The 27,206-nt window shown below is 34.1% G+C and overlaps 2 protein-coding genes across 16 annotated transcripts in view; one reads left to right on the top strand and one right to left on the bottom strand.

The window, feature by feature from the left end:
• The window catches only part of LOC106171103 (advillin), a 32,316-nt gene extending 8,252 nt beyond the window's left edge, over nucleotides 1-24,064 (top strand). The window contains exons 1-26 of one of the 3 annotated variants that reach the window (XM_087005456.1): nucleotides 2,643-2,666; nucleotides 3,476-3,571; nucleotides 5,039-5,113; nucleotides 5,611-5,658; nucleotides 6,549-6,614; nucleotides 6,901-7,037; nucleotides 7,388-7,493; nucleotides 7,820-7,930; nucleotides 8,226-8,327; nucleotides 8,672-8,778; nucleotides 9,309-9,387; nucleotides 10,192-10,290; nucleotides 11,615-11,759; nucleotides 13,467-13,567; nucleotides 14,014-14,151; nucleotides 15,774-15,860; nucleotides 16,239-16,310; nucleotides 16,607-16,711; nucleotides 17,097-17,180; nucleotides 17,563-17,712; nucleotides 17,896-17,985; nucleotides 18,249-18,362; nucleotides 21,005-21,127; nucleotides 21,651-21,722; nucleotides 22,047-22,160; nucleotides 22,430-24,064. In XM_087005456.1, the coding sequence (XP_086861582.1) occupies nucleotides 3,491-3,571; nucleotides 5,039-5,113; nucleotides 5,611-5,658; nucleotides 6,549-6,614; nucleotides 6,901-7,037; nucleotides 7,388-7,493; nucleotides 7,820-7,930; nucleotides 8,226-8,327; nucleotides 8,672-8,778; nucleotides 9,309-9,387; nucleotides 10,192-10,290; nucleotides 11,615-11,759; nucleotides 13,467-13,567; nucleotides 14,014-14,151; nucleotides 15,774-15,860; nucleotides 16,239-16,310; nucleotides 16,607-16,711; nucleotides 17,097-17,180; nucleotides 17,563-17,712; nucleotides 17,896-17,985; nucleotides 18,249-18,362; nucleotides 21,005-21,127; nucleotides 21,651-21,722; nucleotides 22,047-22,160; nucleotides 22,430-22,543 (2,520 nt within the window). In that variant the 5' untranslated portion in view covers nucleotides 2,643-2,666; nucleotides 3,476-3,490 and the 3' untranslated portion in view covers nucleotides 22,544-24,064. Of the gene's footprint in view, nucleotides 1-2,642; nucleotides 2,667-3,475; nucleotides 3,572-5,038; nucleotides 5,114-5,610; nucleotides 5,659-6,548; nucleotides 6,615-6,900; nucleotides 7,038-7,387; nucleotides 7,494-7,819; nucleotides 7,931-8,225; nucleotides 8,328-8,671; nucleotides 8,779-9,308; nucleotides 9,388-10,191; nucleotides 10,291-11,614; nucleotides 11,760-13,466; nucleotides 13,568-14,013; nucleotides 14,152-15,773; nucleotides 15,861-16,238; nucleotides 16,311-16,606; nucleotides 16,712-17,096; nucleotides 17,181-17,562; nucleotides 17,713-17,895; nucleotides 17,986-18,248; nucleotides 18,363-21,004; nucleotides 21,128-21,650; nucleotides 21,723-22,046; nucleotides 22,161-22,429 lie in introns of those variants that run through there. The other 2 variants (XM_087005455.1, XM_087005457.1) reach the window with 2 other exon arrangements.
• Nucleotides 24,065-24,252: 188 nt separating this feature from the next.
• The window catches only part of LOC106171051 (kalirin), a 141,928-nt gene continuing 138,974 nt past the window's right edge, over nucleotides 24,253-27,206 (bottom strand). For all 13 annotated transcript variants that reach the window (XM_087005447.1, XM_087005453.1, XM_087005452.1 and 10 more), the window contains one exon: nucleotides 24,253-26,004. In XM_087005447.1, the coding sequence (XP_086861573.1) occupies nucleotides 25,954-26,004 (51 nt within the window). In that variant the 3' untranslated portion in view covers nucleotides 24,253-25,953. The remainder of the gene's footprint in view (nucleotides 26,005-27,206) is intronic.

Consider the following 27,206-nt stretch of genomic DNA (forward strand, 5'->3'; position numbering starts at 1 on the left):
CCTCAGGATTTGCTGCCCTAACACTTGGTCTTTTCACTGCCTCTTCTCTTAGACTGTTATACATTTCAAGGGCCTCCCTTGCTTCGTCTAGATTTTTGGGCGTTTTCATGCCCACTGCCACGGCGGCTTGATGGTCTGGCAACCCTTTTATGAAATGGCGCAATGCAATTGTCTCACGGGTGGTGCAGTCAGCCGTCGGGTAACCTTTTAACACCAACTTTCTAATATCGGAGATGTACTCTGGCAGTTTCTCTCTTGAACTAAGCTTTCTATTCTCTAGCTCTGATAGATAGGAGCTTGTAGTACGCTTTTCTTGAAATCGGTTTTGCAATGCCCTCTGTAGCAGAGGGTAGGAATTTACCACTTCTGCTGACAACTGCACAAAGGCGAAATCAGCAGCCTCACCACGCAGACTGTTACATAATCTAAACAGTTTCTCAGACTCACTCCATTCACAAGTCTGGCTTAGTGCTTTGAATGGCTCAATGAAACCCTCCCAGGATTCTTTTCCACTAAAGAGAGTCTGTCTGGGCAAAGGTATTTCAAAGTTACTACGGCCATTAATTCTGTGAAATGGGGTAAGTGTAGGGGTTATTGTTTCTGATATGGGTTCATTCTGGGCTCTGTGTTCTATTTCTGTCTCTTTCTGTCGCTCTAGGGCTCTGACTCTCTGTTCTGCAGCCTCAGCACGTGCCTCTAAGATGTCCGCATTTTCTTTAGCATTTCTTAGTAATCTTTCTTTTTCTGCCTCTGCTTCTTCTACAGCAACTTGTATTCTGTGAGTAGAATTTTCTTTTTCAGCTTCAAGAGCTCTGCAGGCTTCTTCTAACTGTTCCTCCAGGTTTCTCACTTCCTCCTGGTCAGATCTGTTGTCCTTTTTAGGAGGCATTTTGAATTTCTTGATTTCTTGAGCTTTTCTCTTGGCGTGTTAAAGTCTGTATCCCACCGCTGCCACCAGTGTAAAGGTCTTCGCTTTTCTGCCACCAGTGTACGGTTCTCTTACTTCGCTGCCACCAACAAAACAAGGTCTCTGTTTTGTAAACTTTATTTCTACGAATAACTCTCAACACAACTGTACATGTTTCTGTATCTTTTACTAAACACTGTCTCTATTCTTGCTGTACTGCTGTACTTCTAATTTAAACAACTGCAACTCAGCTACAATAAACTAACTGGAACTATATTGTGAAACTGACTCAAACTAAGTTGTGAAACTAAGTCTGACACTATACTCTCACTGAGTACTGCCACTATACTCTACAGTAACTGACCAACACTGCGTAGAGCAGCTGTATTTATAGGTTTCAAAAGTGGACGACCTTGAATGGTTCACTGCTACTCTGACTGGCAGCCAGAGGAAAAGTGGACGGCCTTGAATGGTTGACCGCCAACCCCTCTACTGGACACCACAATCCCCTCTTTAGTAAACTGATACCACTTACAAGCCATTCCAACTTAAGGTTCAAAGTTCAACACACACAAGAATGTAAACAAAAGGCTACAGCTTACTGCAGCAACTTTACCATGAATTTTAAGGCTATGTAAAATCGTTACAATATTGACACAAAATTTGAGGGATGAATAAAATTTAACACAAATAATTTTAAGCAAGAAGAGGGATTGGGGACAAGGGGCGGGGGTGCAGTAGAAGAGCACTTTCACAGTATGTACAACACAGATTGTACGTTGAGTCCAATTGAATATTCTGTATGGTTAAAAAATTAATTTTACTCATTAGATGGGCGTGAACCTAACCTTAGTAGATATGTGGCATGCGTCCTTTTATCTGGTGTGTGTATGTCTGTAAGACATGGGTGTCTGTTTGCTCAGTAGGTGGAAACTTATCAGTGCTAAGCTGGTTGCTTAAGGATAATGTTGACAGTACTGGTTCAGAGGAGATACCGCCTGTGTGGATGAGTGCTACACTGCACCCACTTCTCACAGGGATCTTGATATTAAGATGGGTGTTGCCCGTGGTTTTGAAAAAAAAAAAATGAAGGTTTTCTCCTGGAAGAGCCAATTATTCATTTATACTTATCAGAAAACTGGTAATTTTTTGTCTTAAATGTCAGACCTGTGTTACATACATATGATGCACAAAATGTACCTATAGCTTTACCCTAAGCAATTCATTATATTGTAACCATTTCCTGCAAAAGAAAAAAACTGATGATAAAAAAAATGGTAATATTGCCTGCTCAGGAAGCTTTTAACATGTACAATCTGTGAAGCCATGGTAAAACCCCTCACATACATAATACAGATAGTGGTTGTAATGCATACACTTCCACCATTGAATTTTTTCACCATTCTATTTCTGGTGAACTGTGGGTACGCACATTTACTATTATATTTTCACACAAATGTATTCTCACTTAATTGGTTTAGCCATTATAGTACAGGATGCTCCATTGAAATAATGCATAAATATAGAATTTGTATCTAGATGTGATTATCATAATTTGTGACAAAACAATCGTTCAGGAACTTGGTTACTAGATCTGATTTTATTCAAGTGGGTTGGGGTTGCCCAGCAACCTTACTAGTTGCTGGCCCACTGTATGTACTTGTCCTATAGCCTGTATTTATATAACAGGGGTTTTGGTTCCAAAGTGAAACTGTTTACATAGCGTGTAGACACATATTTTGAGCTGACACCTAAAGCTGTAAGTATCCAGCTTTCCTGCATGGTCATCATGTTTTCCTCTAACTCAGGGTGACAGTGATGTTTGTTAAAGATAACCTAGAACTTGGGGTCATAGGCCTATGCCTATTTCCACACTTGGCTCTCTGATGACCATCTTCTTAACTGAAGAGAGATATTTATCCTAATAGTTTAATATGATATTCTCATGATATGAATTTATTCTGTGGTTTTGTGAAGGTTATGGAATTGTGATTTTGTTTTATTGTGCTGCGTGCATGCACATATATATTGTAAGATGACCCTATTTTGTGTACTGAGAAATGCCATTATCGTCTTGGTGATGGATTTTGCTAAGTGTGTATACAGTGCATGTGTATATGCATGTATGTTTGTGTGTGTGTGTGTGTGGAGGAGAAGTGACTGTTATGATGATTATGTGCCAAATTGACATAGGCTTAATCCTGAAAAAAATTCTCATGTAGAATTGCATTTACCTTTTGCAGTATTACATACGTACATGTATGTACCCATATATATTGAGCAACCATAATAGGATTTTGGATACCACAGACAGCTATATATATTCTACTGCAGTAAAATAAGAAACTTCAAAATCGAAATTATGTTAAACATGGTTTATATATAGACTATAAGTATCATTAACTCTGCCAGTCATTTTATGATAAGGACAGGATATATGTACATACATAGCAAGGAGAGAATACGTAGGCAGCAGATTGAAATGAAGCTGATTGATTATCATATTGGATATTGATATATATGTGATTATTAGATACTGTGATCAGTAAGCTTCCTTTTGTTTTTCAGTTTTGAAACAGCAAGATGGGTAGCTCCGGAGAAGTTGACCCAGCCTTCAAGACCATTCCAAAAGGCCAGCCATGCTTTTTAATATGGCGCATTGAGGTAATTGTTACAGTATTTAGTTCTTGATGTGATTTGTTTAAATAATGTCATGTTGTCATTAAAAAAAAGAAGAAAAAACTTAACTAACGATCATTTTGGCAAATGGAATGCCATTTTGAATGACGTTTAATTGAAGGTTGTTTTTATTAATATTATAGGAACATAAACCAGTTGTATATTTTACCACAAGGGCTATCATGAGTATACATGAAATGGAATATAAATTAATTTTATGTCAGTATTTCAATTCTTGTATATTAGATATAATCTGTTTAGTGGAGGATGTTCATTATATTCAGTCTTGATGGGACATCATAAATTAAGTTATTCTGATAAAAAACAAGTTTTTCAATCACTTTTAAACTAATTTTATTACTTATTATTACACCATGCTTTGAACTTGGCAGAAATTAAACAGATAACATCATGGGTCATGTTAATATGTCTCATTCACAACTGATAATTTGATGCATTTTTCGTGATTCTTCTTTTATTAGAAATGCAATGGTCAATTGGTTTGAGTGATTCCATGATAATATAGCAGTTCTTAAATGGCCAGCATTTAATGTATTGTTTAGTGTGTCCATTTATTTTAGATGATCACATGTTCACACTAGCTTACACAGCTGTATGAAAAATATGTGCCTGTAGTTCATACATACTTGTACCAATTCTAGTACAGAGAATATATGTTTTCATCCTCTCATATTACATATAATGCACTTTGCACTTCTTGTTTTTTTTTCGATATGACATCACCCCCCCCCCCTCCACAAACACATTCACAGGAAAGAATAAAGGTTAGAAGCAAAAACCTTGATTAATGAGTTTGCTTAGCGTAAATCTTGGCTACTTCATGCCACTTTTTCTCTGTACTAACTTCAGATGTTCAGTAACATAATACAGAGAACTGCCATATTGATGGGTAATTGGGCATAAAAAATCTTGGTTGAATTGTCCCAGACTGGTTTGTTACTTATTTTTTGTCAGCAAAGGTTAGATGTTAGGTCCTTCTTTTCCCTGCCTGACCTACATTTTGCAGTTTTATTATTGCATGAATTGATTATTGTGTAATATGCCTTTGGTTTCCTGTGCTGTAATCAATATTTTCTATAGTACCAAGCCGTCAGTATAGTTATGCATGTATATGCAACTATTGTGCATATTAAAGATGACAAAACTGATTATAAACTGATTATAAACTGATTATAAACTGATTAGGCAAAATGTGTTTGAAGTAAAGATGTCATTGAGTTCTGTCTCGGGTGAATTTTCCAATAATCTCCCTTTCACTTAATCTAATAGAATAAGAAATGTTTATTCCTCAAATCCTTGGGGAACATGTTATGCTTTGTGTTAGGTATTTTGAAAATGTAGGCATTTTATGGAAAATAAAATTGATATGTTATGGTATTGGTTTAATTGATTGTTTTCATTTTAAAAATTTCTATTTGTCTTTTTTTTCAGAAATTGAAGGTGGTGCCAGTCCCAAAAGAGTCATATGGAAAATTCTACACAGGGGACTCCTACATTATTCTCTCTGTAAGTGTTAGTGACATCTGTAAAATTATGTGAACAGTATATATAGTATATGTACATAGTTTAGCACCCATCTGCAAAAATTCAGCAAGGCAATATTGAGCATCATTCTGTTATGTAATTAGCTCTTTCTTCATGTATATGAACTGCAAGTTAAAAAATTGTCATTTATGATCGTGAACTGTCAATATTTTTGCTAACAACTGCCCACTTTTTTGTAATTTTTATTTCTATCATATATTCCAGAAAAGAAATTAAGTTTATATTTTATCTCAGTATTATAATAAATAAATTGGATAATTACTAGCAAAAGCACATTTCTTAATCTATTTTGCAAACTTTATTTTTTTTGTGAGTTTATCTTTTGAAAAAGAGGTTTGAATCAAGTTTAAATATTGCGTGCCACCAAGGAAGCTTAGACATCGTTGCATCAATCTTAAGATTCCAATATTTGAATCAGGTTTTCATTTGTAAGAGATAATTTCTGTTGGTTGAGCCAGGTTTGTGAAAGAAATGGAGAGACCAAGACTCAAAGGATTGGTTACCAGGTAGCTCTGATCAGATTTGTGAAATTTATGATTTGTTTTGAACTAACATGTACATTGTAGATATAATACAGGTTATTGTCATAAATACTAATTAAATAAATGAATATTCAGTTGTACCTTTTTCCATGGCACTGTGTTTTTTGTGAACTTTTTACACAGTCTAACTGCAGTTGGTGAATTGTATTAGTGTCATTTATCATTATGAAATGCATTTTCTTAGTCCCAGCCTACAAGAAGAAGGGAGAAAAACACTTTTATTGCAGATTTAGCAAATACTGAAAATGAAAATGAAAAACATTAATCTTATCACCATGTCAGTGGTCAAGTGCTCTTGTTTGAATAGAATGTCTTTGAGTGGAATGTAGAGCCAGAGGGTTTAATGACTTTGAAACCTGTTTCTAGATTGACCTAACTAACATGTGTATTTTCACGTCTGCTGGTCAGTTTCTAAAGTGGCTGCACTGTAATTTCCTTTGCTGTCAGAGGTGATGAATTGTGTAAAAACTAATAATAGAAATGTTTTGTTGTTCACAGTAGGCCAACTCTGGCACACTATATTGTTTTTTTTAGATTGCTGATGATATCTGATGATATCCAATGTCATTCATATTTACGTCCTAAGTTATATACTGTTTGAAATGTTTTATCTTTAAGATTTTGACCTAAAGCCAGTTAGGATTCTGTTTAAGATAGAAATACAAGTCAGTTTGGTTAAGATTGTACAATTTATATATTTTTAGTTTTTGGTGGATTTTTATTACAATTTATATAGTTTTTGTTTATTATTTATTGGGATGTGTATGACATGTCTGAATTGCCATATTATTAGTTTATTTATAGAAAGTGGGAGGTACATCGGCAGGAAAATAAAAGGTTTACATATTTTGTAGGTAAAAGACAGTAGAGGTGCCCTTGAAATGGATATCCACTTTTGGTTGGGTAAAGAGAGTTCACAGGTAGGTATGTTTACAACAGGTACCAAATCAACATGATATTATATACTAATGAGAATTATGAAATAATATGAAATATAACAGAAAAGATCTCTAAATTGTTAATTTTTTCATGTGAATTGATCATGTATTTGACTTAAAATACATAAGTTTGACTTCACACTTTCAGTTAATTAAATTAAATGAAAATAATTCTAAAACTGAATCCTGGTACAAGTTTTTTTTCTGAATACAATATGAAACAGTAACATTTCTATATGTTGACACTGCCCTTGGTTTTACCATAAAGGATGAAGAGGGTGTGGCAGCCTTTAAGACTGTGGAACTGGATGATTACCTAGGAGGATCACCAGTACAACACAGAGAAGTTCAGGAACATGAATCTGCACAGTTCCTAGAATACTTCAGAAATAAAAAAGGAATCAGGTATATTAAAACAGTGTTGGCTAAATTTCATTCGTTTTTGGGTTTGTATATTATGACATCAAACACCTTCATGTTTTTTTTTTAAGAAAAACTGATGTTTTAGGCTTTGGCTTTTTAATGGCCAGAATTATATAACTTATATACACAATATTCAACATCCTAAATACCTTCCTGTTTGTACTTTTAATACTAAAAACTCGTCAACCAAAACAATGTCTCTTTCTAATCAGAAATATCTAGTTAATGTCAATATTGCTCAAATGTGACCTACTATTGCTGTATTTCCTAGCATCAATAAACAATTCATGTCCATTAAAAGTTTTTTGACGAATTTTTATCGACATTTTCAGGTATATGAAGGGTGGCGTAGCATCTGGATTCAAGCATGTTGGAACCAAGGTTTTAGAACCCTACTTACTTCATGTAAAAGGAAAGAGAACTGTCAGGACCACCGAGGTATTTAAAACCATTCAACATTATATCTACAATTTACATCCACAATAAACACACATTATATCCACATTTTTATGGCAGGCAAAAAATAAGTGAGATTTGGAAAATTAGTTTAAAAATCGAGCTGGTTAAATCCTGTAAATGGTAATTTAAGAGTGGATATTTCAAAACACAAGATAATTATATTTTTCTGTATTAAATGTTATTTAATTTTATTAATTTTTTTTTTGTAGAACTGAGCTGTATAAGTGTTGTTTACTGGGACAAATAAAGATAGAGACACAAGACAATTATTATTATTTATATTTTTGCAATTCCTATCTTAATAGGTGCCAATCAGTTGGGACTCCATGAACGAAGGAGATGTCTTTCTGTTGGACCTGTTCAATGTTATATTTGTCTGGATTGGGAAGGATGCAAACAGAACTGAGAAAATCAAGGCAAGATCCTAGTCATTGTGGTTAACATTCAGGTTTAAGTGTATAATACATTTTTACTGAACTGTGAAAATTAATGACTTTCAACAGAAAATGACAAATTTGCATACTTTTTTATGTACAGACAGTGTCAGTACGATGTATTGCAATCAACTTATTTAGGTTGTCTGTGCATAAGCCAGGTTTAGGTGGCTGGTTTGCAAAGTTGATACTATTACTCCAAATCAACAGTAATGTTGTCTTTAAGATTGAAGACTGTTAAACACTTAAAACTCTTTGATGTCTGTATATTCATTAGGGCATGGAAATTGCCAGACAGTTAAAAGACGAGCACAAAAACTGTGATGTTGTCACTGTGGAAGATGGACAGGAGGATAAGATGACACCAGATGAACTTAAGGTAGGTGATATGGTTTACAATGTTGCTATTTATAGGTGTGCTGAAGTGGACTTGGACTGAAAAGTACTCCACCTCATATGAATCCCTGTGTCTGGATATGTTGCATAATACTGTGAGATCAAGAATTTTTTAATGCTTTGGCCTAACAGAAATTGGAATATTCTGAAGTTGCTGAAATCAGATATACAAAGAAATTGCAGCCTTGAAGGTTAATGTAAGAATACCATATTATTTGGATAAGTAAGATGGAATAAAAGTACCCTCTGCACTTATAGTCATGAGCACATTTTCCTTGTCAGGTCTTCTTTACTAAAATGAATATTTCTTGCTTAAATTTTCTTAAGGTTTTTGAGAAACATCTTCCTTTGAAGAGTAAGAAAGTGCACAAAGCAGCAGCAGCAGGAGCAGATGAAGAAGTGGTGGCGAAGATGGGGCAGATTAAACTTTATGTGTAAGTAGAGCTGGCATATCCAAGACCCCATTCTGATTCAGACATCAGTACCAGCTGGGTCAGTTCAACTCTTCCATGTGCACTGGACTTAATAACCCCCCTAACTGCTTGAGGAGCCATGTCAGGCAACTGATCCCAATGATTGCACTTAAAGAAAAATCCCCCTGCTGAGTTGATGTCTGAATCTGAGTGCACCCATAGCTCCAACGCAAACAAACACATTTTTTAAATTAAATGTAAACCAGTTTTTTTATTTATTAGAAGAAAATGACTTGAATGTACAGTGTGTAAAACATTGCAAATTTAGTTGTAAAAGAACACTGAAATTCAAGGTTGTGGAAGAAGCTCACAATATCCAGAAACAGTGAGGACTTTGTTAAGTCTATAGTGAGTGAATGAGTCTAGTGAGTGAATCTACTGTTTTGTCCCAAAGCTTTTAAACCATGGTGGAAAAATATCAGGTGGCTAAGGCATTCCATTTTTTTTTACCATACTTTGTGAAATGATCTCTGAATTCTTATATTTATTAGCTGTACTGATGAGGGTGGTACCCTTAAAGTGCAAGAAAAGAAGAGTGGACCTCTAGTTAAATCAGACTTAGACTCCAATGTAAGTAGACATTTTTAGTATGGTATATTTGTTTTATTGGAACTTTTTACTGTGTTGGCATGATTTTGTCATTATTTGAGTTCCTTAATTGCTACCAGGGGATTTTAATCTGATCCAGTCACATTTGTTGGTCAAATTCTGGTAGTTTTTTAAAGGTAAAACTGAAGTTGTACAAAAGCTAAGGCTTCGTTCACATGCAATGTCTATTTTCTAAATTCTATTTTCTATTTGCGGTATGTCTTATGATCACGGTCAGTGGCCTGAATATCCCGTGGCGTAATTACTGGCAGAGCCAGTTACTATAAGTTACTATAAGTAACTGGCTCGCGCTGCCAGTAATTACGCGGCGGGATATTTAGGGCACAGACCGTGATCAGAAGATAGCGCAAATAGAAAATAGAAATTAGAAAATAGACATTGCATGTGAACGAAGCCTAAAACTAGGTCCTGGAATTTTATAGCTTGGAGGACAAGAGTGAGGCCCATATTTCAAATGCTGATAGTTTTCTACCTGACTTTCCATCAGCTATTTAGACTTTCCATGAGCTATTTAGACTTCCATGAGCTATTTTCCTTGGATGTGTAAGGCATTGTGTACAGGAATGTAATTCACGTGGTCTTATTCATGTCATTACTACTACTAGACTGACATAAGTATCATGGCCTATATTCACAGCAAAGTAAAATATGACAGCACTGTGACAGCACACTGAGACCAACTGTGACATATTAAAACATAACTTTTTATCATTACCTTTTTTTCAGTTATGAGACAAGTTTTTGACTTGATTTTTGTTTTTGCAGGACTCATTCATTATAGACACTGGGGAGGCAGGCCTCTGGGTCTGGAATGGAAAAAAAGCCTCAAAGAAAGAGAAAGATGAGGCAATGAGGAATGCTAATGTGAGTTACTCTCTTGACTGGTGTATTTAACAGAATTAAGTCAATTTTTTGTATCACCTTGTCAGTTATGAACGCGCACATACACACACTCACCTCAAGTACATATGCATTCTCACAGACACCTTCCCAACAGCAGCCTGTCTCTGTACACCTTCAGTTCACTCAGTGGATCTTTTGCTTGGCAGACACCAATATTATAATGACATGTAACTGATCATGTCAGAAAAAATACTTCAGAAGCTGTTGTATTTCATAGTGTTACTGTGAATGCATGTCGAATCTACCACTACTTCATGATGATATTTTTCATTGGTTTGAAGCATGTTCATTTATTAAAGAATTTCCCTAGTATTAGCTTTACATAAAGCATGTCGAGGGGTGATAATATATTTGCTTGCTTTACGGGTTTTTGAATGATGATTTTTCTGAATGACAGACTGGGTGACTTGACTACTGTTATAGACTAATTCTAGAAATTGAATGAAAACAGAAAGTGAAGGCAGAACAGGGTATTGATCGTACAGTGTGAAAATCATTTCGCCAATGTGTCTGGCACATGTGGCATAGTATAGTCAGTGTGATGGTGCTTTAATAGATGCAGATGTTTCAATAACAATTTCACTATAATGATTATGGAAAAAGTCATTTCATACAAATTAATAGACAGAGAGACATGGATAAAATATCTAAAACTTGCCTTAAACCCCAATTGGATTAAGTTTTGAAAAAAAAAGCAGAGTCAATAAACAGTAAACAGAAACTAGAATCAATAAATAAAAAACAGCATTTTCAAAAGTTCTGCTTTCACCAAAGCAGACATGAGCTTTTTCCCCTGAAATGCAGAATTCTGCATTTTTCAATTCAATTCTGATGGTTCCTGAGATTCATCTTGTCTTAGATTTGCTAAATGTTCAGAGTTTTTTTTAACCTAGGCTCATGTCTGCCAAAGTATTGTTTTGATTTTTTATTTATTTATTTATTTTTTTTTTGCATTTGAGTTTCTTGAAGATGTAGATATAATGTCACTGTCCTCATATCTTTAACAAAATAGTTCATTGGTTTACTTTCAGCAAGCAGAACCCTAATTGCTCATCCCATGTAATCTCTCTCAGTAATCTAACTTCTCACATATACCAATTTAAACTGATTGCTATACTCTAGGAATACTGAGGGATGTCACAGTCAGGGGTTCTGCCTGAAATTAAGCCTATTATAGTAAGACATATTTTGTTAAAATGATGAGATCTAGATGACAGCACTGCCTTTGAACCTCTACCTATATCTCATTATTATTATTACCCATATCCCACATTCCTGCATGCAGGGGTATATTAAAAAGAAAGGCTACAGTAAAAACACCCCCGTGACCCGAGTGATTGAGGGCGGAGAGGGAACTCGCTTTAAAATGTTGTTCAAATCCTGGCCTGAGCCCCAAGCCTCTGGAAAGGTGTACCGCACAAGCAAAATTGGTGAGTGAATTTGTCACATGCTGGCTGTGCGCTTCTTTATAATGCTTGCCTTTGTTTGATGTGCTTTATGTTGGCATTTGAATTGCATTAGATTAGACTAAGTGCAAAGTATTTCAAATTTATTTATTTTTATTAATAATATCTACTGATGTGATGCACTGAAAATTTATTGCTTTTTTGCCACCAAACATGATAAGTTATGTAGTTCAAAAGAATTTGCTTCATAACCTGGTTCCATCTTAACTAAAGTGAAATTTATTGTATAATCATTGAAAGAAGTCAAATTTTATGTAAGAGTGAAAGATGATCTTAAGAAAGAGAGATTTGAATGCTTTTGACTAGACATTGGTTTGCTTTATCAGCATAAAGTTATTTGGTTTGTTTAAACTACAGGACCTGGTTTTTGCTACAGTAAATGCTTGCACTGCTTTATGTCATAGATTGAAAAATTATTGATTTGATTTCTTTTCAAAACACACCAGTGGTAAATTACTGACACCAGACATTATTTATGTCATAAGAGGTGAAAAAAGTTAATAAGAGAAAGTGAAATTTTTAAACACTCACATAAATTACAAATAATATGATATACAAAATAATGGTTGGTTTTGTTTCAATGGACAGGAAGAACATGATTTTAGATACTTTTTCCTCACACATGGACAGATTGGTGTGTGATAAACATTTTTATATTGCTACTAGTAGAGTTGAATTTCACAAGCTTTTTTGCGAGCATTATTGATAAAAATTAATTACCTAGCAAGATATTAAAAGAAACATTCACAACATTCTAAAATTCAAAATATTTTGAATGTTTGATGTAAAATATCTTTGTGCAAAAATCCAGGGTTCAGTATAGAAGCAATACAATTTTTTACCTAAAATGAAAACGTAGTGAATCTTGAGGCTATGACTTTGAACTTTTGTTATACTCATTGAACTGACAGTTTTCATTTAGCAGTTAAGAAGTGTATTCATAACTGTAGTTTTACATTAACTTTTTGTGCTGTGTTTCTTTGCTTGTATTTTGATGTAACCTTTTCTTGTCTTCTTCTTTTCTTTCTATTATCATGCTGTGTTTGTCTGTATGTGTCCTGCACTATAGCTGACAGTAAGTCTGTTACTCTTACTTTGTACTTTAGTTCTTTGTTTACATGTATGTTTTGTAGTCCACATGCATGCTAACTGTGTTTGTTGGTAATTTGGTTTTAACTCATTAACATTTAACATGTGACAATTTGGTATTAACCACATGGATTATTGATTAATTGATTATTGATTGGCATTTTGGTTTTTATTTGATCTAGAATCACAGGAGGCAATTTTTTCAATATTAAGTAACATTTCATGGTCCTTTCCTACCAATCCACTCTGATTTATTTGGCATATATATTTTATAACATTTATCCCAGTAATTACAGTATGTGCCCTTCCCTCCTTTTTTGAATCCATTTTCCAAGGTACAAGTCTTCCATATCTTCTGCTTTTCCCCCTCATGTATTCCACATTTGAAATTTCAGTCAATATAAAAACATATACATAATCTTAATTAACCAAAATCTGACCAATTAATTTGATATTCATTCATGGATTCTCTTAGTAACATATTTATAAGATTAAAGAAAAAGTGATAATAAGTAAAAATAAACTTCCTGTATATACATGTGTCTGATGAAATTTTGAAAGACTAAATGCACATAATTTTAGCCAAAACAGTGCAGACTAAGTTTGATGTGGCTACTCTTCACTCCAACCCCACCCTGGCTGCTGAGACTCAAATGGTGGATGATGGAACTGGGAAAGTGGAGGTAAGGATTTCTGATGGTTCCATTTTGATTATAATATTGGCTTACTATATTATTTTATTGATGTTATAAGGTAGATGTCAGTTTAATGTGATGAAATGAAAATGACTGATTTGAATTTTCAATGCACAGACAATTTTGTGATTTCAATTAACTGTCTCTAGCTGCTGACCATGTTTATTTTAATTATGCTACTAATAAGAACATTGGACATTGTATTGTCTTCACACACTCTTTTTGAGATCAAACTTGGTGTGTACTAATGCATGGTAAAGAATTTTGAACTTAATGATTTTTCCAATGATGTATTTGAATATTTTGTAGTATTTGTTTTTATATCTCATAATCAAAAGGTCAAAGAAATTCAGTGGGTCAGAAATAATTTAATGGCACACTATATACGTCAATCTCTGGCATGAAATCTGTGTATGCATTTTTCTCCTTTCCAGGTGTTTGTTGTTCACAACTTTGACTTAGTTGCACAGGATAAAAAACACTATGGCCAGTTCTTTGCTGGAGATTGCTATGTTATTCTTTACACATATGAAGTGGGTACCCAGACAAGACATCTGATTTACTACTGGCAGGTAAGATCAGTGCATACATAACCTTACAAGAATGTGATATCTTCTTCAGTCCTTCATGTATCTGAATGACTTGATCTTTTCAATGGGGAAGATTCTGCATTTTCAGGCCTACCCAACTACCAGACTCGGCACCGAATGATCCTGAATTCACTGGTAAATTGGACCACACTACCCGTTTTCAAGGTGTGTATCAGTACGCATTTCACAGTATCAGACGCAACACCGCTCTTGCCTAGTACGCGATGTGATAGTGACGATTCTCAGCGGGGTTGAAAAGCATTGCATCACCAGTCAAAATTTGTTCAGGGTATGATACTGTGTAATGCGTACTGACTCACACCTTGAAAACGGGTAGTGTGGTCTGATCGATCGGTGAATTCAGGATCATTCGGTGCCGAGTCTGGTAGTTGGATAGGCCAGATTTTATATATACTCAATTTTTTAACACCCCATTTCCATAGATTAGATCGACCTACTTTAGATCGACCTAACTCCCTGGGGGTTCACGCTAAATAGCTGTCAGCCGGGCGGACACGAAAGTTAATTACCCCCTTACAGCTTGTAGTAGGCGGGACGGACATTTAAGTCGGATTATCTGAAAGTAATCTAGTGAGACTCCCCACGGGGATAGATCGATCTAAAATCTATGGGAATAGAGCCTAAGTCATATTCTTTGAGTTAGAACATTCCTTTTGAGTAGTACGTAGCAACAAAACTGAAAAGCAGGCCACCTTATTCACATAGTTCTATTCTATTCTATACACTGAAAGCATCACAAAGCTACACAGTAATATAAATTTTAATGATTCCTAAATAATGTATCTGAAAAATCAATAATTTTTCCCTGTTGAAGGGATCGAGTCATTACTTATAACTACAACAAAGTTGACTTGGGTTTACTCTCCTTAAGTTTTCTTCTCAACTGAAAGGGGGTATCATATGCATGGAGATTACCTTGGTGGTAATTGCATAGTTAATATGGTCCAAGTTCATAGCAGATATTATTCATAGAAGAAAAGTTGGTTTGAGTGGTAGTTGTATGTATGTTATTAATGTTTCTGTCATGAACTTGTCGAAAATGAAATGATTTTACGGAGACTAAATCTTATTCCCTATTGTTTGTTAACTGAGAACTATAAGCACTTTTATAACTTTTGATAAACATTAGCACATGTCGAGACTCTTAGCTATACATGACGTATTTAGAGGAAAAAATCCAATTAAAATATTTTGGCTAAAATTAAAATTGGCGAAATGATTTTTGTCAAAAAAATATAATTTTATTCATTGGTTATTTCTTGACAGTGCTAGCATGTGTCACTGTACCACCAGCTAGAACATCTTGGTCTTGTTTTCTAATATATCCAGCTGCATCTGGGTCTGTGGTTTTATGTTAAATTTGTGAAAAGGGATATAAAAATGGTAGAAGCAATGCCTGCTTTTACTAGATTAGAAAAATGATATTATTGACTGGGTGTAAGTTTGGTACACTGATAAAAAACTGCCTTAAAAGCATTGTAATGTCTTGATTTAGTTGCTCTCTTTGTTGATATGCCTTTCATTGAATGAGCGGCACTAGTTTACAACAGTTTCAAGCTATTACTTAAATTTTGGACTTGTAGGGCCTGAAATCCACCACTGATGAGAAGGGTACGTCAGCATTAAAGGCAGTGGAGCTGGATGACAAGTATGGGGGAGAGCCAGTGCAGGTCAGTGTGGTCCAGCTGATATTATACAATTATATTGTCCTTGGCTGGTCAGAAATTCTGAACAGGGACTTGTGTTCCAGGTGTTAAGTATTTTTTGTGAGAAATCAAAAATATTTGAATGACCAAAATTTTCGGAATGAAAAGTGCTGTAAAATTGTGGTTCATGAACTATAATATATCTGTAGGCAGTAGATTGAGTATTACAAGACACACAAGGAAGTTTTATTGTACACCAATATAGCATTTTAATGGCAATTCTGTCCAATGATGAATTAAGTTCAGTGCTATTTGAATAATTCATGACATGTCAATCCTGGCATTACGTAACTTCTTGAATACAAAGTGGAGTTATATCTCAATAATGTGTTCTTTTTTTAGATCCGTGTTGTACAGAACAAAGAACCACCACATTTCATGGCCATGTTCAAAGGGAGAATGATTATATTTTCGGTAAAATTGCATTTGGGTAAAATTCTTCCATGATATTAAACTGATATTATATAGTTTCATCATATTAGATAACAACATTGGGGGTAGTTTAAGTGAAATTATGTCATTTTTACATCTAAAAGAGTCTAAAATGTTTTAACATGGCACAATTAGTTCAACACATACTTTATTTTGATACACGGCCGTTGTGGTCAACAGGAGACAGGCAAGTTTAAATTTAAGGACCAAATTTAAAGACATATAACAACAAGGTTTCTACACTGTCTCATAAAAATGTGTGTATTTCTGTGTGTTAGGGAGGGAAAGCAGGCTGGGGCCAGACAGGAGGAAATGATGGACCTGGAGACTCCTACTTATTGCAAGTCCGAGGGACATCACCCGCCAACACCAAGGCTATACAGGTATACATATACCATCATAATCTCCTACCACCCTTACTTTAGTGGGGAATATAGTACCTAGCAAAATGAAAAAAGTTGCTGCAAATTTGCCGCAAACTATTTACTTTGCTGTAAAAAGTCTCTACAAGTAAATAGTAAAAAAAAAATTGTTGCTGTAATTTGCCTGCAAATTTGTAAGAGCATCTTAAGTTTGCAAAAAAGTATTTAGATTCTTGAAAACTTGTAACAAAACACATTACATGGAAAAAATTATTTAAGCAAATTTGCAACAAATTTAAAGGAAAACTTTCTGACAGGCCTGAAATTTAAAGGGAGATCAGTGACTGCAGTTGTAAACCAAAAGTTATTGTGTAGTTTTCAAACAGAAGTTTCTTTTTCCTTTCAGGTTGATTTAAGAGCAGCCTCTTTGAATTCCAATGATGTCTTTGTTCTTTTCCAAAAGGGAGCAGTATATATCTGGTGTGGCAAGGTAGAGTTCAGTAGCAAAATTAATTTTTTTGCTCTGCAGACCATCAAGTCTCCACATGTTACAACATATATAAATGTATATACAAGTTTGAAAAAATGGTCATCCAAAATTGAAATATAGGGAGTCCAAAAGACAGCTGGATAGTTGTCTGACTAATACCCCACTTTTACATTATTTGCATCATAGATCATTATCAGAGTAAACTTGATTAAAAGATGAACAGGGTCTTAGGAAAATAACAACTAAAATGCATAACTTGTTGAATTGTAAAATGGCAATTAATTCAACAATTACCTTTGCTTTTTAAGATTTGCTTAATTTTTTTTTTATTTTAGTGCTTTTATGATGAAAAAAGGAAAAAAAAATACATTTCTTTATCTAGGGAAGCACTGGTGATGAGCGAGAGATGGCCAAACATGTCTCCAAAATATCTCCCAGGGAGCCTATCCTGGTATTTGAGGGGACTGAAAAACCCGATTTCTGGAAAGCCATTGGAGGTCAAGAGGCTTATTCCAGTGATAAGATACTTCAGGTTTGTCATTATAACTTTTGTGTAGTTTATGGTATTTTGGTAGCAAAATGTGTCATTAATTTTTGTTCTTCAATCATTCAGTATCCTTGCTATCTATGGGAATATTTAGATTGAGTATACAGCATGACTTAATTGAAATCTTAACAGTCTTATGTTGTCAATGTGATATTATTTTGTCTTTAGGAACCAGATATAGATCGTCCTCCTAGACTATTTCAGTGCTCTAATGCATCAGGCAGGTTCATTATGGAAGAAATTACCGATTTCACTCAAGTAAGTTCCTGCAATTGAGGAAGCATGGTTTTCTTTGTTAAAACTATTTTTCTTTATTGTAATGTTGAAAATTATATTAATGTCATTATGTTTAAGGCAAATACTTTATTAATCAACAATCATTGCTTGTTAGCGACCATTTTTACTCACAAGTTTTCATTTTAGGTATTGTTGTTAAGTACATATGTTATTAAATAGTGCATGATGTATTTGGCATTAAACAGGCAAGTTATATTATGGTTTTTGCACAAATTGTATTACAGCAAGATCTTGTGACTGATGATGTCATGTTGCTGGATGCCCAGCAGAATGTGTTTATATGGGTGGGAGAGGGAGCCAATAAAGAAGAGAAGACACAAGCTGAAAAGGCTGCATTTGTAAGGCAATGTTTTGAATTTGTATTATAATTTTTACTTGCATGTGCAAATATTTACTGTAACAAGCATTTGAGCAGACACAAATCATCTAATGTACGCATATATATTCCTATATTTGGACATGCATGTAAATACCTATACATGCACATATGCACTCTAAATCAAGTCAAAATACCAAACAAGGCAGCAAAGCTGTCAAATGTACAGACAAAAAACAGGAAATAACTATGCACAAAATAGGCTACTGTCATTTCTGATGCAAAATTTTAATGATTGAATTTGACAAACTGCAATGATATGAGTTTATTTCCATTTTTGAAACTTTATTACACAATACACGATAACAAGTTTACCATCATTTTTACATAATCAACTAATAATGTTGTAAAGATGCAGGAAATGCCAAACAAACACTTTTACATATCTTATTAATTAAATAATGAAACTGTTAACATGCCTAAGAAATGAATCTGAGGAAATGTGAAAAAACGGCATTTCTTTGAAATAATGGCCCGATTAAGCTGATTTTTGAACTCAACCTGCGTTTTAGCAGGAATGACCACTCCTGTGAGTTTCATGACAATTGGCCCATCTGTTTTTCTTATATTGTGTTTACAGTGTTGCATATATGCTGAAAAATGAAAAAACAGCATAACTACTAAAACAGTGGCCCGATCATGCTGATTTTCGAACTTGACCTGCGTTTTTATAAGACTGATTACTCCTGTGAGTTTCATGACAACAGGCCTAACGGTTTTCCTTAAAATGTGTTTACAGGGTTGCATATATGCTGAAAAGTGAAAAAACAGCATAACTTCTACAATAATGGCCCGATCATGCTGATTTTCAAACTTGACCTGCGTTTTATGAATATTCATCAGCTTGGTAAACATACAGCCAAAAAGTAAAACTGCCTTCCACTTATCATGTTTACAATGAAAGTGCACGGCGCCAGCGCTGGCGACAGTGACGGCGGCGACGGCAGATACAGGTGATGGCAATATGTACAGACACATCTGTACATATTTACTGTACTGTTTGAGAACAGTAAGTGACATTGTTTTTCTTAAATGGTCATCATGGGAGCAGTGCCCAAAACAGTTTTTTTTTTCAAATTTTGATGCAATATTACATTATGTTTAACAGCATAATGACCATCAATTTTAATAATAAAATATTAGTATCATGGATATTCAGAAAATGTGACTAGCAAAGGTCTTCAGGCCCATATGGAACTTCAAAGTCACAACTTGAAAATGCCAAAATGTAAACAAGACAGCACTGTTCTGAAATGTTTTTTTTTTCCATTTTTAACAATTTTTTAAACATAAAACAAAATTAACAGGTTATTGCCATCTTTATATGATCAACTAAGAAAATTGATGAGATGGGAAAAATATAAATACAACAGAGTTAAATGTCCAATTTCCTCCATTCTGAGATTCTAAACATAGTGAATGATTGCATCTGACAAACTGCAATGATATGAGTTTATTTCCATTTTTGAAACTTTATTACACAATACATGATAACAAGTTTACCATCAGTTTTACATAATCAACTAATAATGTTGTAAAGATACAGGAAATGTCAACCAAACACTTAAACATGTCTTATTAGTTAAATAATGAGACTGTTAACATGCCTAAGAATTGAATCTGAGGAAATGTGAAACAAGACAGCACTGTTCTGACATGGGTTTATTTCCATTTTTAACACTTTTTTTAACATAAAACAAAATAAACAGTTTACTGCAATTTTTATATGATCAACTAAGAAAATTGATGAGATGGGGAAAATATCAATAGAATAGTGTTAAATGTCTAATTTCCTCCATTCTGAGATTCTGAACATAGTGAATGATTAAATCTGACAAACTGCAATGATATGAGTTTATTTCCATTTTTGACACTTTATTACACAATACACGATAACAAGTTTACCATCATTTTTACATAATCAACTAACAATGTTGTAAAGATGCAGGAAATGTCAAACAAACACTTTTACGTATCTTATTAGTTCAATAATGAAACTGTTAACATGCCTAAGAGTTGAATCTGAGGAAATGTGAAAAAACAGCATAACTTCTAAAATAATGCCCCGATTATGCTGATTTTTGAACTCAACCTCCATTTTAGTAAGATTGACCACTACTGTGAGTTTCATGACAACAGGCCTAAAGGTTTTCCTTAAAATGTGTTTACAGGGTTGCATATATGCTGAAAAAAGTGAAAAAACAGCATAACTTCCCTTAAAATGGCCCGATCATGCTGATTTTCGAACTTGACCTGCGTTTTATGAATATTCATCAGCTCTGTAAATATTAAGCCAAAAAGTGAAACTGCCTTCCACTTATCGTGTTTACAAGGAAAGTGCACGGCGCCGGCGACGGCATCGGCATCGGCATCGCCATCGGCATCGGCATCGGCGACGACAGACGCAGGTGATGGCAATATGTACAGACACATCTGTGTCTGTACATAAAAAGAAAGAATAATAATAATGGTGAAATAATAACAGAATGATATAAAAATGAATAGATAAATTATAAGCTTGTTTATGGTTTTGATAAAGTTTTTAGGGCTGTTTAATTTTCTGCAGTATTTCAGGTATTTCCTTGTATTTTCTCAATTTTCCAGGAATATATTAATACAGACCCTACAGGCCGTGATCCAGATACACCAGTGTTGAAAATAAAGCAAGGTTTTGAACCTCCAAATTTTACAGGGTTCTTTGGCACTTGGGACAAAGATATGTGGAGTGTGAGTAGGCAATGTGTATTTATTGTTTAGACTTGTAAAACGTTGGTTGGGAAATGAGGAGAATTGAATGAAAGTAACAGGTGCATAATTGTGGTACCTGTATGTGAAGAGAGCTTTCTACATGTAAGAGATCAACATGCGTTAAAGAAATTGAACAATTTGAAATTTTATTTTAATTCAAAATAGGGATAACTAATAGAAATGAGATCATATAAAGAATTTTAAAAAATAAGTGAATACAGTATAAAGAGAGTTGCTATTAAAATGTGAATGAATTTATGAAAAGTTTATTCATTATAAATATTCAGCACAAGTTAATTTTTTTTCTCACCATTAGCTCATGGCCAATTGGTCAAAGGCCTTCAGACTTATGTGAGTAGACACTCACTGATTGCAAGGTGGTATAGTGGTCAGATTGGGAATTATCTACAGAATGACAGTGTATATTTATCACTTAATGGAAGTTTTTAGATATCCATCTTAGTTTTTAAGAATTACACCTTGCTTTTTTATCTATCTACAGAAGGGCAAAACATTTGAAGAGTTGAAGGCAGAGCTAGGAGCAGAAAATGTTGGTGTTAAGTCTGTTGACCAGGTATGTACAGATGACAGGGCAAATAGGATCTCAAGACATCCTTGTTTTTGTCTAAAATGGAAACAAATTATTTGCTTAAACACAGATATGTTGTGTAAATACACAGAAAGTTAACATAAAGTAACAAGATAAAACAGTAGGATATCAAGAAATGGTGAGTCTGGTTAATGGGTGTAACACTCACAATAATTCATTACAAACCTCACCAAGATTTAACACGCATGGCATTTATAGTTTAAAGATCTAGCCGCTAGATATTTATCTTTGACAGACCCATTGGAAATATTTCTAGTTACCAGCAGGCGATTCTTGAATCTGTTTCAGAGTAACATGAATGGCAGCACAAACTTCAGTGATGTTCCCAAGTACTCCCTAGAGCAACTCCAGTGTAAGGAGGGCGAGGGGCTACCAGAGGGTGTGGAGGCTGCGTCCAAAGAGGTGAGTGTCCTGGTAGAGTACATTGAAGAGAGTCCTGAGCTTGGCTTGGACAGAACATGACCATCACTTGAAATGCTCATAATTACTCTACAGGACAATGGTTGGACGACAATCGTCTACATTTCTAATTTATATAAGCTCAATTTCAAAATACACAAAAGAAAAAAAAAAAGGAATAGACGTGAATAAATGTGAAACTCTGAGATATAACATTCAGAAAATTACTGTGAAAATGTTTGTTATTATAAATTTGTTATTATAAATTTCAGATATACCTGACTGAGGAAGTGTTTCAGAGTACCTTTGGCATGAACTATCAGAATTTCATGGAATTGCCAGTGTGGAAACAGGCTCAGCTGAAGAAGCAGCACAAGCTTTTCTAACTTCAACCTCACTGTGCAGTCAGACTATAGGCCTTTTGTAGCTTTTGGACAGAGTTTTTCATTTTACAGATTTTATTACTCTATAGACAGTGTATTTTGTAATAGAACAAATTATTGAATAGATTATTGCCATTTGGCTAATATGTTATACAAGTAGATTAAATATTGCATAAGTTGTTAAAAATGATTAATGAATTAGAAAATAATTCTTTGCAAGGATGCTCTCAGTATATCTTTATATTGAAAACTTTAGTGTAGAAGTCACATTAACCCACCATTTGCACATCATCTGGCATATCTCCATTGTATTTTATAATAATATTAGAAGTATGTGTGGAAGGCAGTCCATAAAGTAACACAATCCCTGCTGATGATGATTATTGTAAAAACCACCACAAACTGTTCCATCCAAAGTTGTTGTTATTAGAAACAAATGAGACTTTTTATTAGCCATTCCAGATTGCTTTATGGTGGGAAACGACAATTGTTTCTTTTTTAACTATTCAGTAAAGCAAGCTGTGGAAGTATTTTTGTTACATGAACAATTCAGCATTACGGAGGATTTGTGATTGGTTTTCATTCTGACAATTTGAAATAAGTGCTGATGGCTTGGTTGCATCCGTTATCTGTATTGAAGGGAGGCATTTCAAAATCTGCCAAACAATTTTGTAATGTTACATCTTGGAGACAATAGCATTAGTCTTGTATTACTTATACAAGCATTATTACATGTCAAAACTATCTGGGCGTTTCTTATTAGAATTAATACTAGTGGTTCTGTGTAATGAAGCAAATGATCTGTTTGTGATATGCTCATTCTTGTACAAACTGGCTGAAGTGTAGTCAACTTCTGAAGTGTGGATTTAAATGATATTTACTGTTCTTATAGTATTAAGTATAAGATGCTGAATCAGTTTATAGAAGTGCTTACTGTAAAGCCATTTATGGTCTTTTCCATGTTTTCAAACAGGGTTCCCTTTTTTGTTAACCATTTTCTTTTTACAATTCTTTTGGAGCTGATAAGTTTTGTATACCAAGGGACATAGTTACAGACATAATAGATGGATATATTGTTATCACAGGGTCATGTTAGTGCAACCTTTCCACCAATTTGATGCCACAAACTTTCCAAGCACATCGGACATCAGTTGTTTTGATGTATACTGCTTGAAAAAGAAGTCTTGTGTTGGAGTTTATACTTTTTTATATCTAAAAGGATTTTTTCTTTTTTTCTGTACTGTCTCAATAATTTATAGGCAGTCAACTCATTTATGCCAAGATATATTATATATCTTCACAACTACATTTTTTGTAGATAAAAGGGGCTTTCTGTCCCACACATGCTTTAAACACATAAAATTATATATTTATTCTTTAAAAAATCTATTGCAATATACCCAATTGCTTCATATTTTTGTATTGAAATTATTGCAATAATTAGTCTCTTCTTACCTTTCTGGTTGAAGGGTTTCTTATTTTGAAATCTGTACTAGCATAGGAAATAAAATATATAAGTTACAATTTACCGTCTGGTTTCTCTAGAGTGTAGTATTTTATCCACTATTTCTAAAATTGATAACTCTTTCAGTAATCACAAAAAGAATACTGTGCCCGTTCATCTAGTTACATCTAAGAAAAAACTTAAACTAGCCAAAAAGATAACTTAGATATGGTCATGTACAACAGAAAAGCTTTTAGCACAAAAGAAAAACAGGTAAATGATTTTTATTTATTGATCAAAATAACATGTATCAGATTGCACACCAATAAATAAGTGAAATGCATCACACTCCATAGAGATGCCATGGATGTTTGAAAACTGGGAAATTCAATATATCTGTACAACATGATCTCTAGAACCCATGCTTTTGGAACGCCGATTTCCTCAACAGCATACTGGCCATTACATCTAAAGAAATAAGACGGTATCTTGGTGGTCAAGTAGTATAATTACCCTGTTGAGTGTCCTTCTCTACACCCTAAAGCTAATGTCAGAGGAAAGCAAGATCCTTGTGCAATCCAATGTTTTAAAACGGTCTACAATCTCAAAGAAATTACCAGAAAGAAAGGTGGGTGTATGCAAGCATTTCTATTGGGTATAAAGGAATAATTTAAACTTCATGTACAATTACACCTTAAATATTATGATTTTTATGGCACATATTCAACATCTACTACCTTCTAACAAAATCAGCTTTTACAAAACTGTACAATGGTCATAAATTAAGAACACCTGTGAATATCTCAATGGCTCTCACTTATTAGATGGCAAGTGCACAGCAAAATAAATATGACTTAAGATATATTCTAATTTTTCGAATGGTATGATTATATTCAATATTGATACTTCTAATATATTTCTCATAAAAAGAAAAAAAAACTGTACATTTTTCCACATATTACTTTTATCTAAAGAAATTTAGTTTAAAATGCAAGTCATATACATAGTCTGCAAAACAATGTTTGCAAATTTGATACGTGATATTATACACGGTGCCTGATGTTACATTTCTAATGTAATGAAACTTTCTATTAAGTTCCATATTTAGAGACAAATACATATGCTTCAATGGCAGTTATTCCATAAAATTGAGTAGAGATGTTTTACAATAGAATGCCATTTTAAATGAGCACTTGCATCCAACAAATGAAGAAAAAAGATCATCCCTTTTCCTCAAGTCAATCAGGAAAATGACACATCAATGTACAAGCACTTGACATATAATGTACAAAAAGACATACAACTAGTAGACTACTCTGACTCTCAAAGCACCACTGACAAATATAAGAACGAGACATGCTTTTACACTAGTGTAAATTGTGTATGTTGAAAAATAATAAAAGGAAATCTGAAAATTGATCTCCATGGTGTCTATGTAAAACATTGAGAAGGTTTTGCTTAACTGAGTTAACTGCTCCTTATATGCTGCAAGTGCAGTGGAGACATTTTCTCATTCAGTATGGTACAAGATGACAGTGAAAGTGAATGAATTTATACATATCAGTTATAACTAGGTGATAACCTACAGGCCACAGTGAGATTCCAAAAGTACCTTTATAGTATACTTAAATAATAAGAGTAAGCTCTGATCAAAGGCAAATGTTATAATACAACCTGGCATTAAGGAAGGCCAATGCTCCAAAAATCAGCAAAAAAGAAGAAAGCAAAATTTGTCAAGACAACTCAAATCTACTTCTACACATTGTCAAATGGTTATTAAAGCAGTAAAATAACCAAAAACATTTCAATTCAAAACAAATGAAGCAATTTGAATTCTTCTCGAGAATCTTATTGCCAATGTGACGGGTGATAAATAAAGTGACCAAAAGCACCAATGTAAAGCCGCCTTCAACCAAAGAAATAATTCCAGTGCCAGATGGTTCATGTCATTTAGTCGGGTCCTATGTCACTAAAGATGGTGGTGGGGAAGGAGAGGCTGCAGCACACATGCATCAGTCGACTGAAATAGAAATAATACAAAGTTTGGTTAGTCACATATAAGAGCTAGGTTCAAAAAGAATAATAACAAGTTATGACTGAATCATATATATGTGTATCAATCAATCGGAGTGTTATTTTTTTCAGTAGGGTAAAAATGCACCAAAATTCTGTCAGTTAAAATTATCAAATAAAAAAGAAGACAATCAGAGAACTAACAAGAGAATCCTCATTGTTATTGAAACAGGTCTTCAGTCTTATTTAAAAAAAAAAAAAAACTACAGGCACATCTATCTTATATCTATCAGAGTGAACAAAAGTCACAGTGATCAATGGGAGAAAACATAATAAACATCAGCAAAAAATAGTCAAAACAGTTGCCTTGGGAAAAAAAGTAAAATTTGTGAACACTTCCTTCATTCACAAATTCCTTGCCAGACTCTGTATCCCCAGTATGGCATCCATGCAAATCTAAATTTTATACCATATCTGCTGTCTACTCAAAACAATGAAAACAGAATCATGCATGTCCATAACTTAATAGGGTTGCCAACAAAACATCTCAGTCCTCAGTCCCCCTTTTCTTTATCAACACTGTTTGATTTCTAACAGTAACACGAAAATACACAATAGATCTAGATGTACCCATACTGAGAACTACATGTATTAAGATGTTAGCAACCTTGTATGGACTGGGTGGTTAATTCCCAACAGTCCAATATACAATACACTAAATGTGGTTTGATGGCTCTTTCTTTAGTCAGCAGTTTATTTGGTCTGATACTGTTTTTTAGGGTTTCATTGGTGCAGTTTCACCACCTACTAACAGAATTACAATTGAAAGGAAGACAGGAATACTTCCCTCAGCAGATGGAATTTCATATTTGGGCCAATCAGACTTCTGGACTGTTGAGATGCTCCCTTTGAACACCCACACGACAACATATTTACATACAGATGCAAACAACAAGGCCATTAAAATTCTCTTTAAAATTAAGGTGTTGCAAGACCTTATCAAAATGAAATGATCTTCTACATAAAGATTTCGTAATACTCCTACAACCTTTTCTTTCTGCATTGGCAGTTTACCTAATACAACATGTACAGCAATAACAAAACTGGAGCATATGTTAAATGTATCCCTCTATATCAAAAACAACAACAACAACGTGCATACATAACTAATACTTAATTATGTACATCTGACAATATACAGTACATCTA

Source organism: Lingula anatina, chromosome 2 (genome assembly GCF_051362555.1).
Source record: "Lingula anatina isolate TDL-2025a chromosome 2, LinAna3.0, whole genome shotgun sequence".
NCBI classification, from domain to species: Eukaryota; Metazoa; Brachiopoda; class Lingulata; order Lingulida; family Lingulidae; genus Lingula; species Lingula anatina.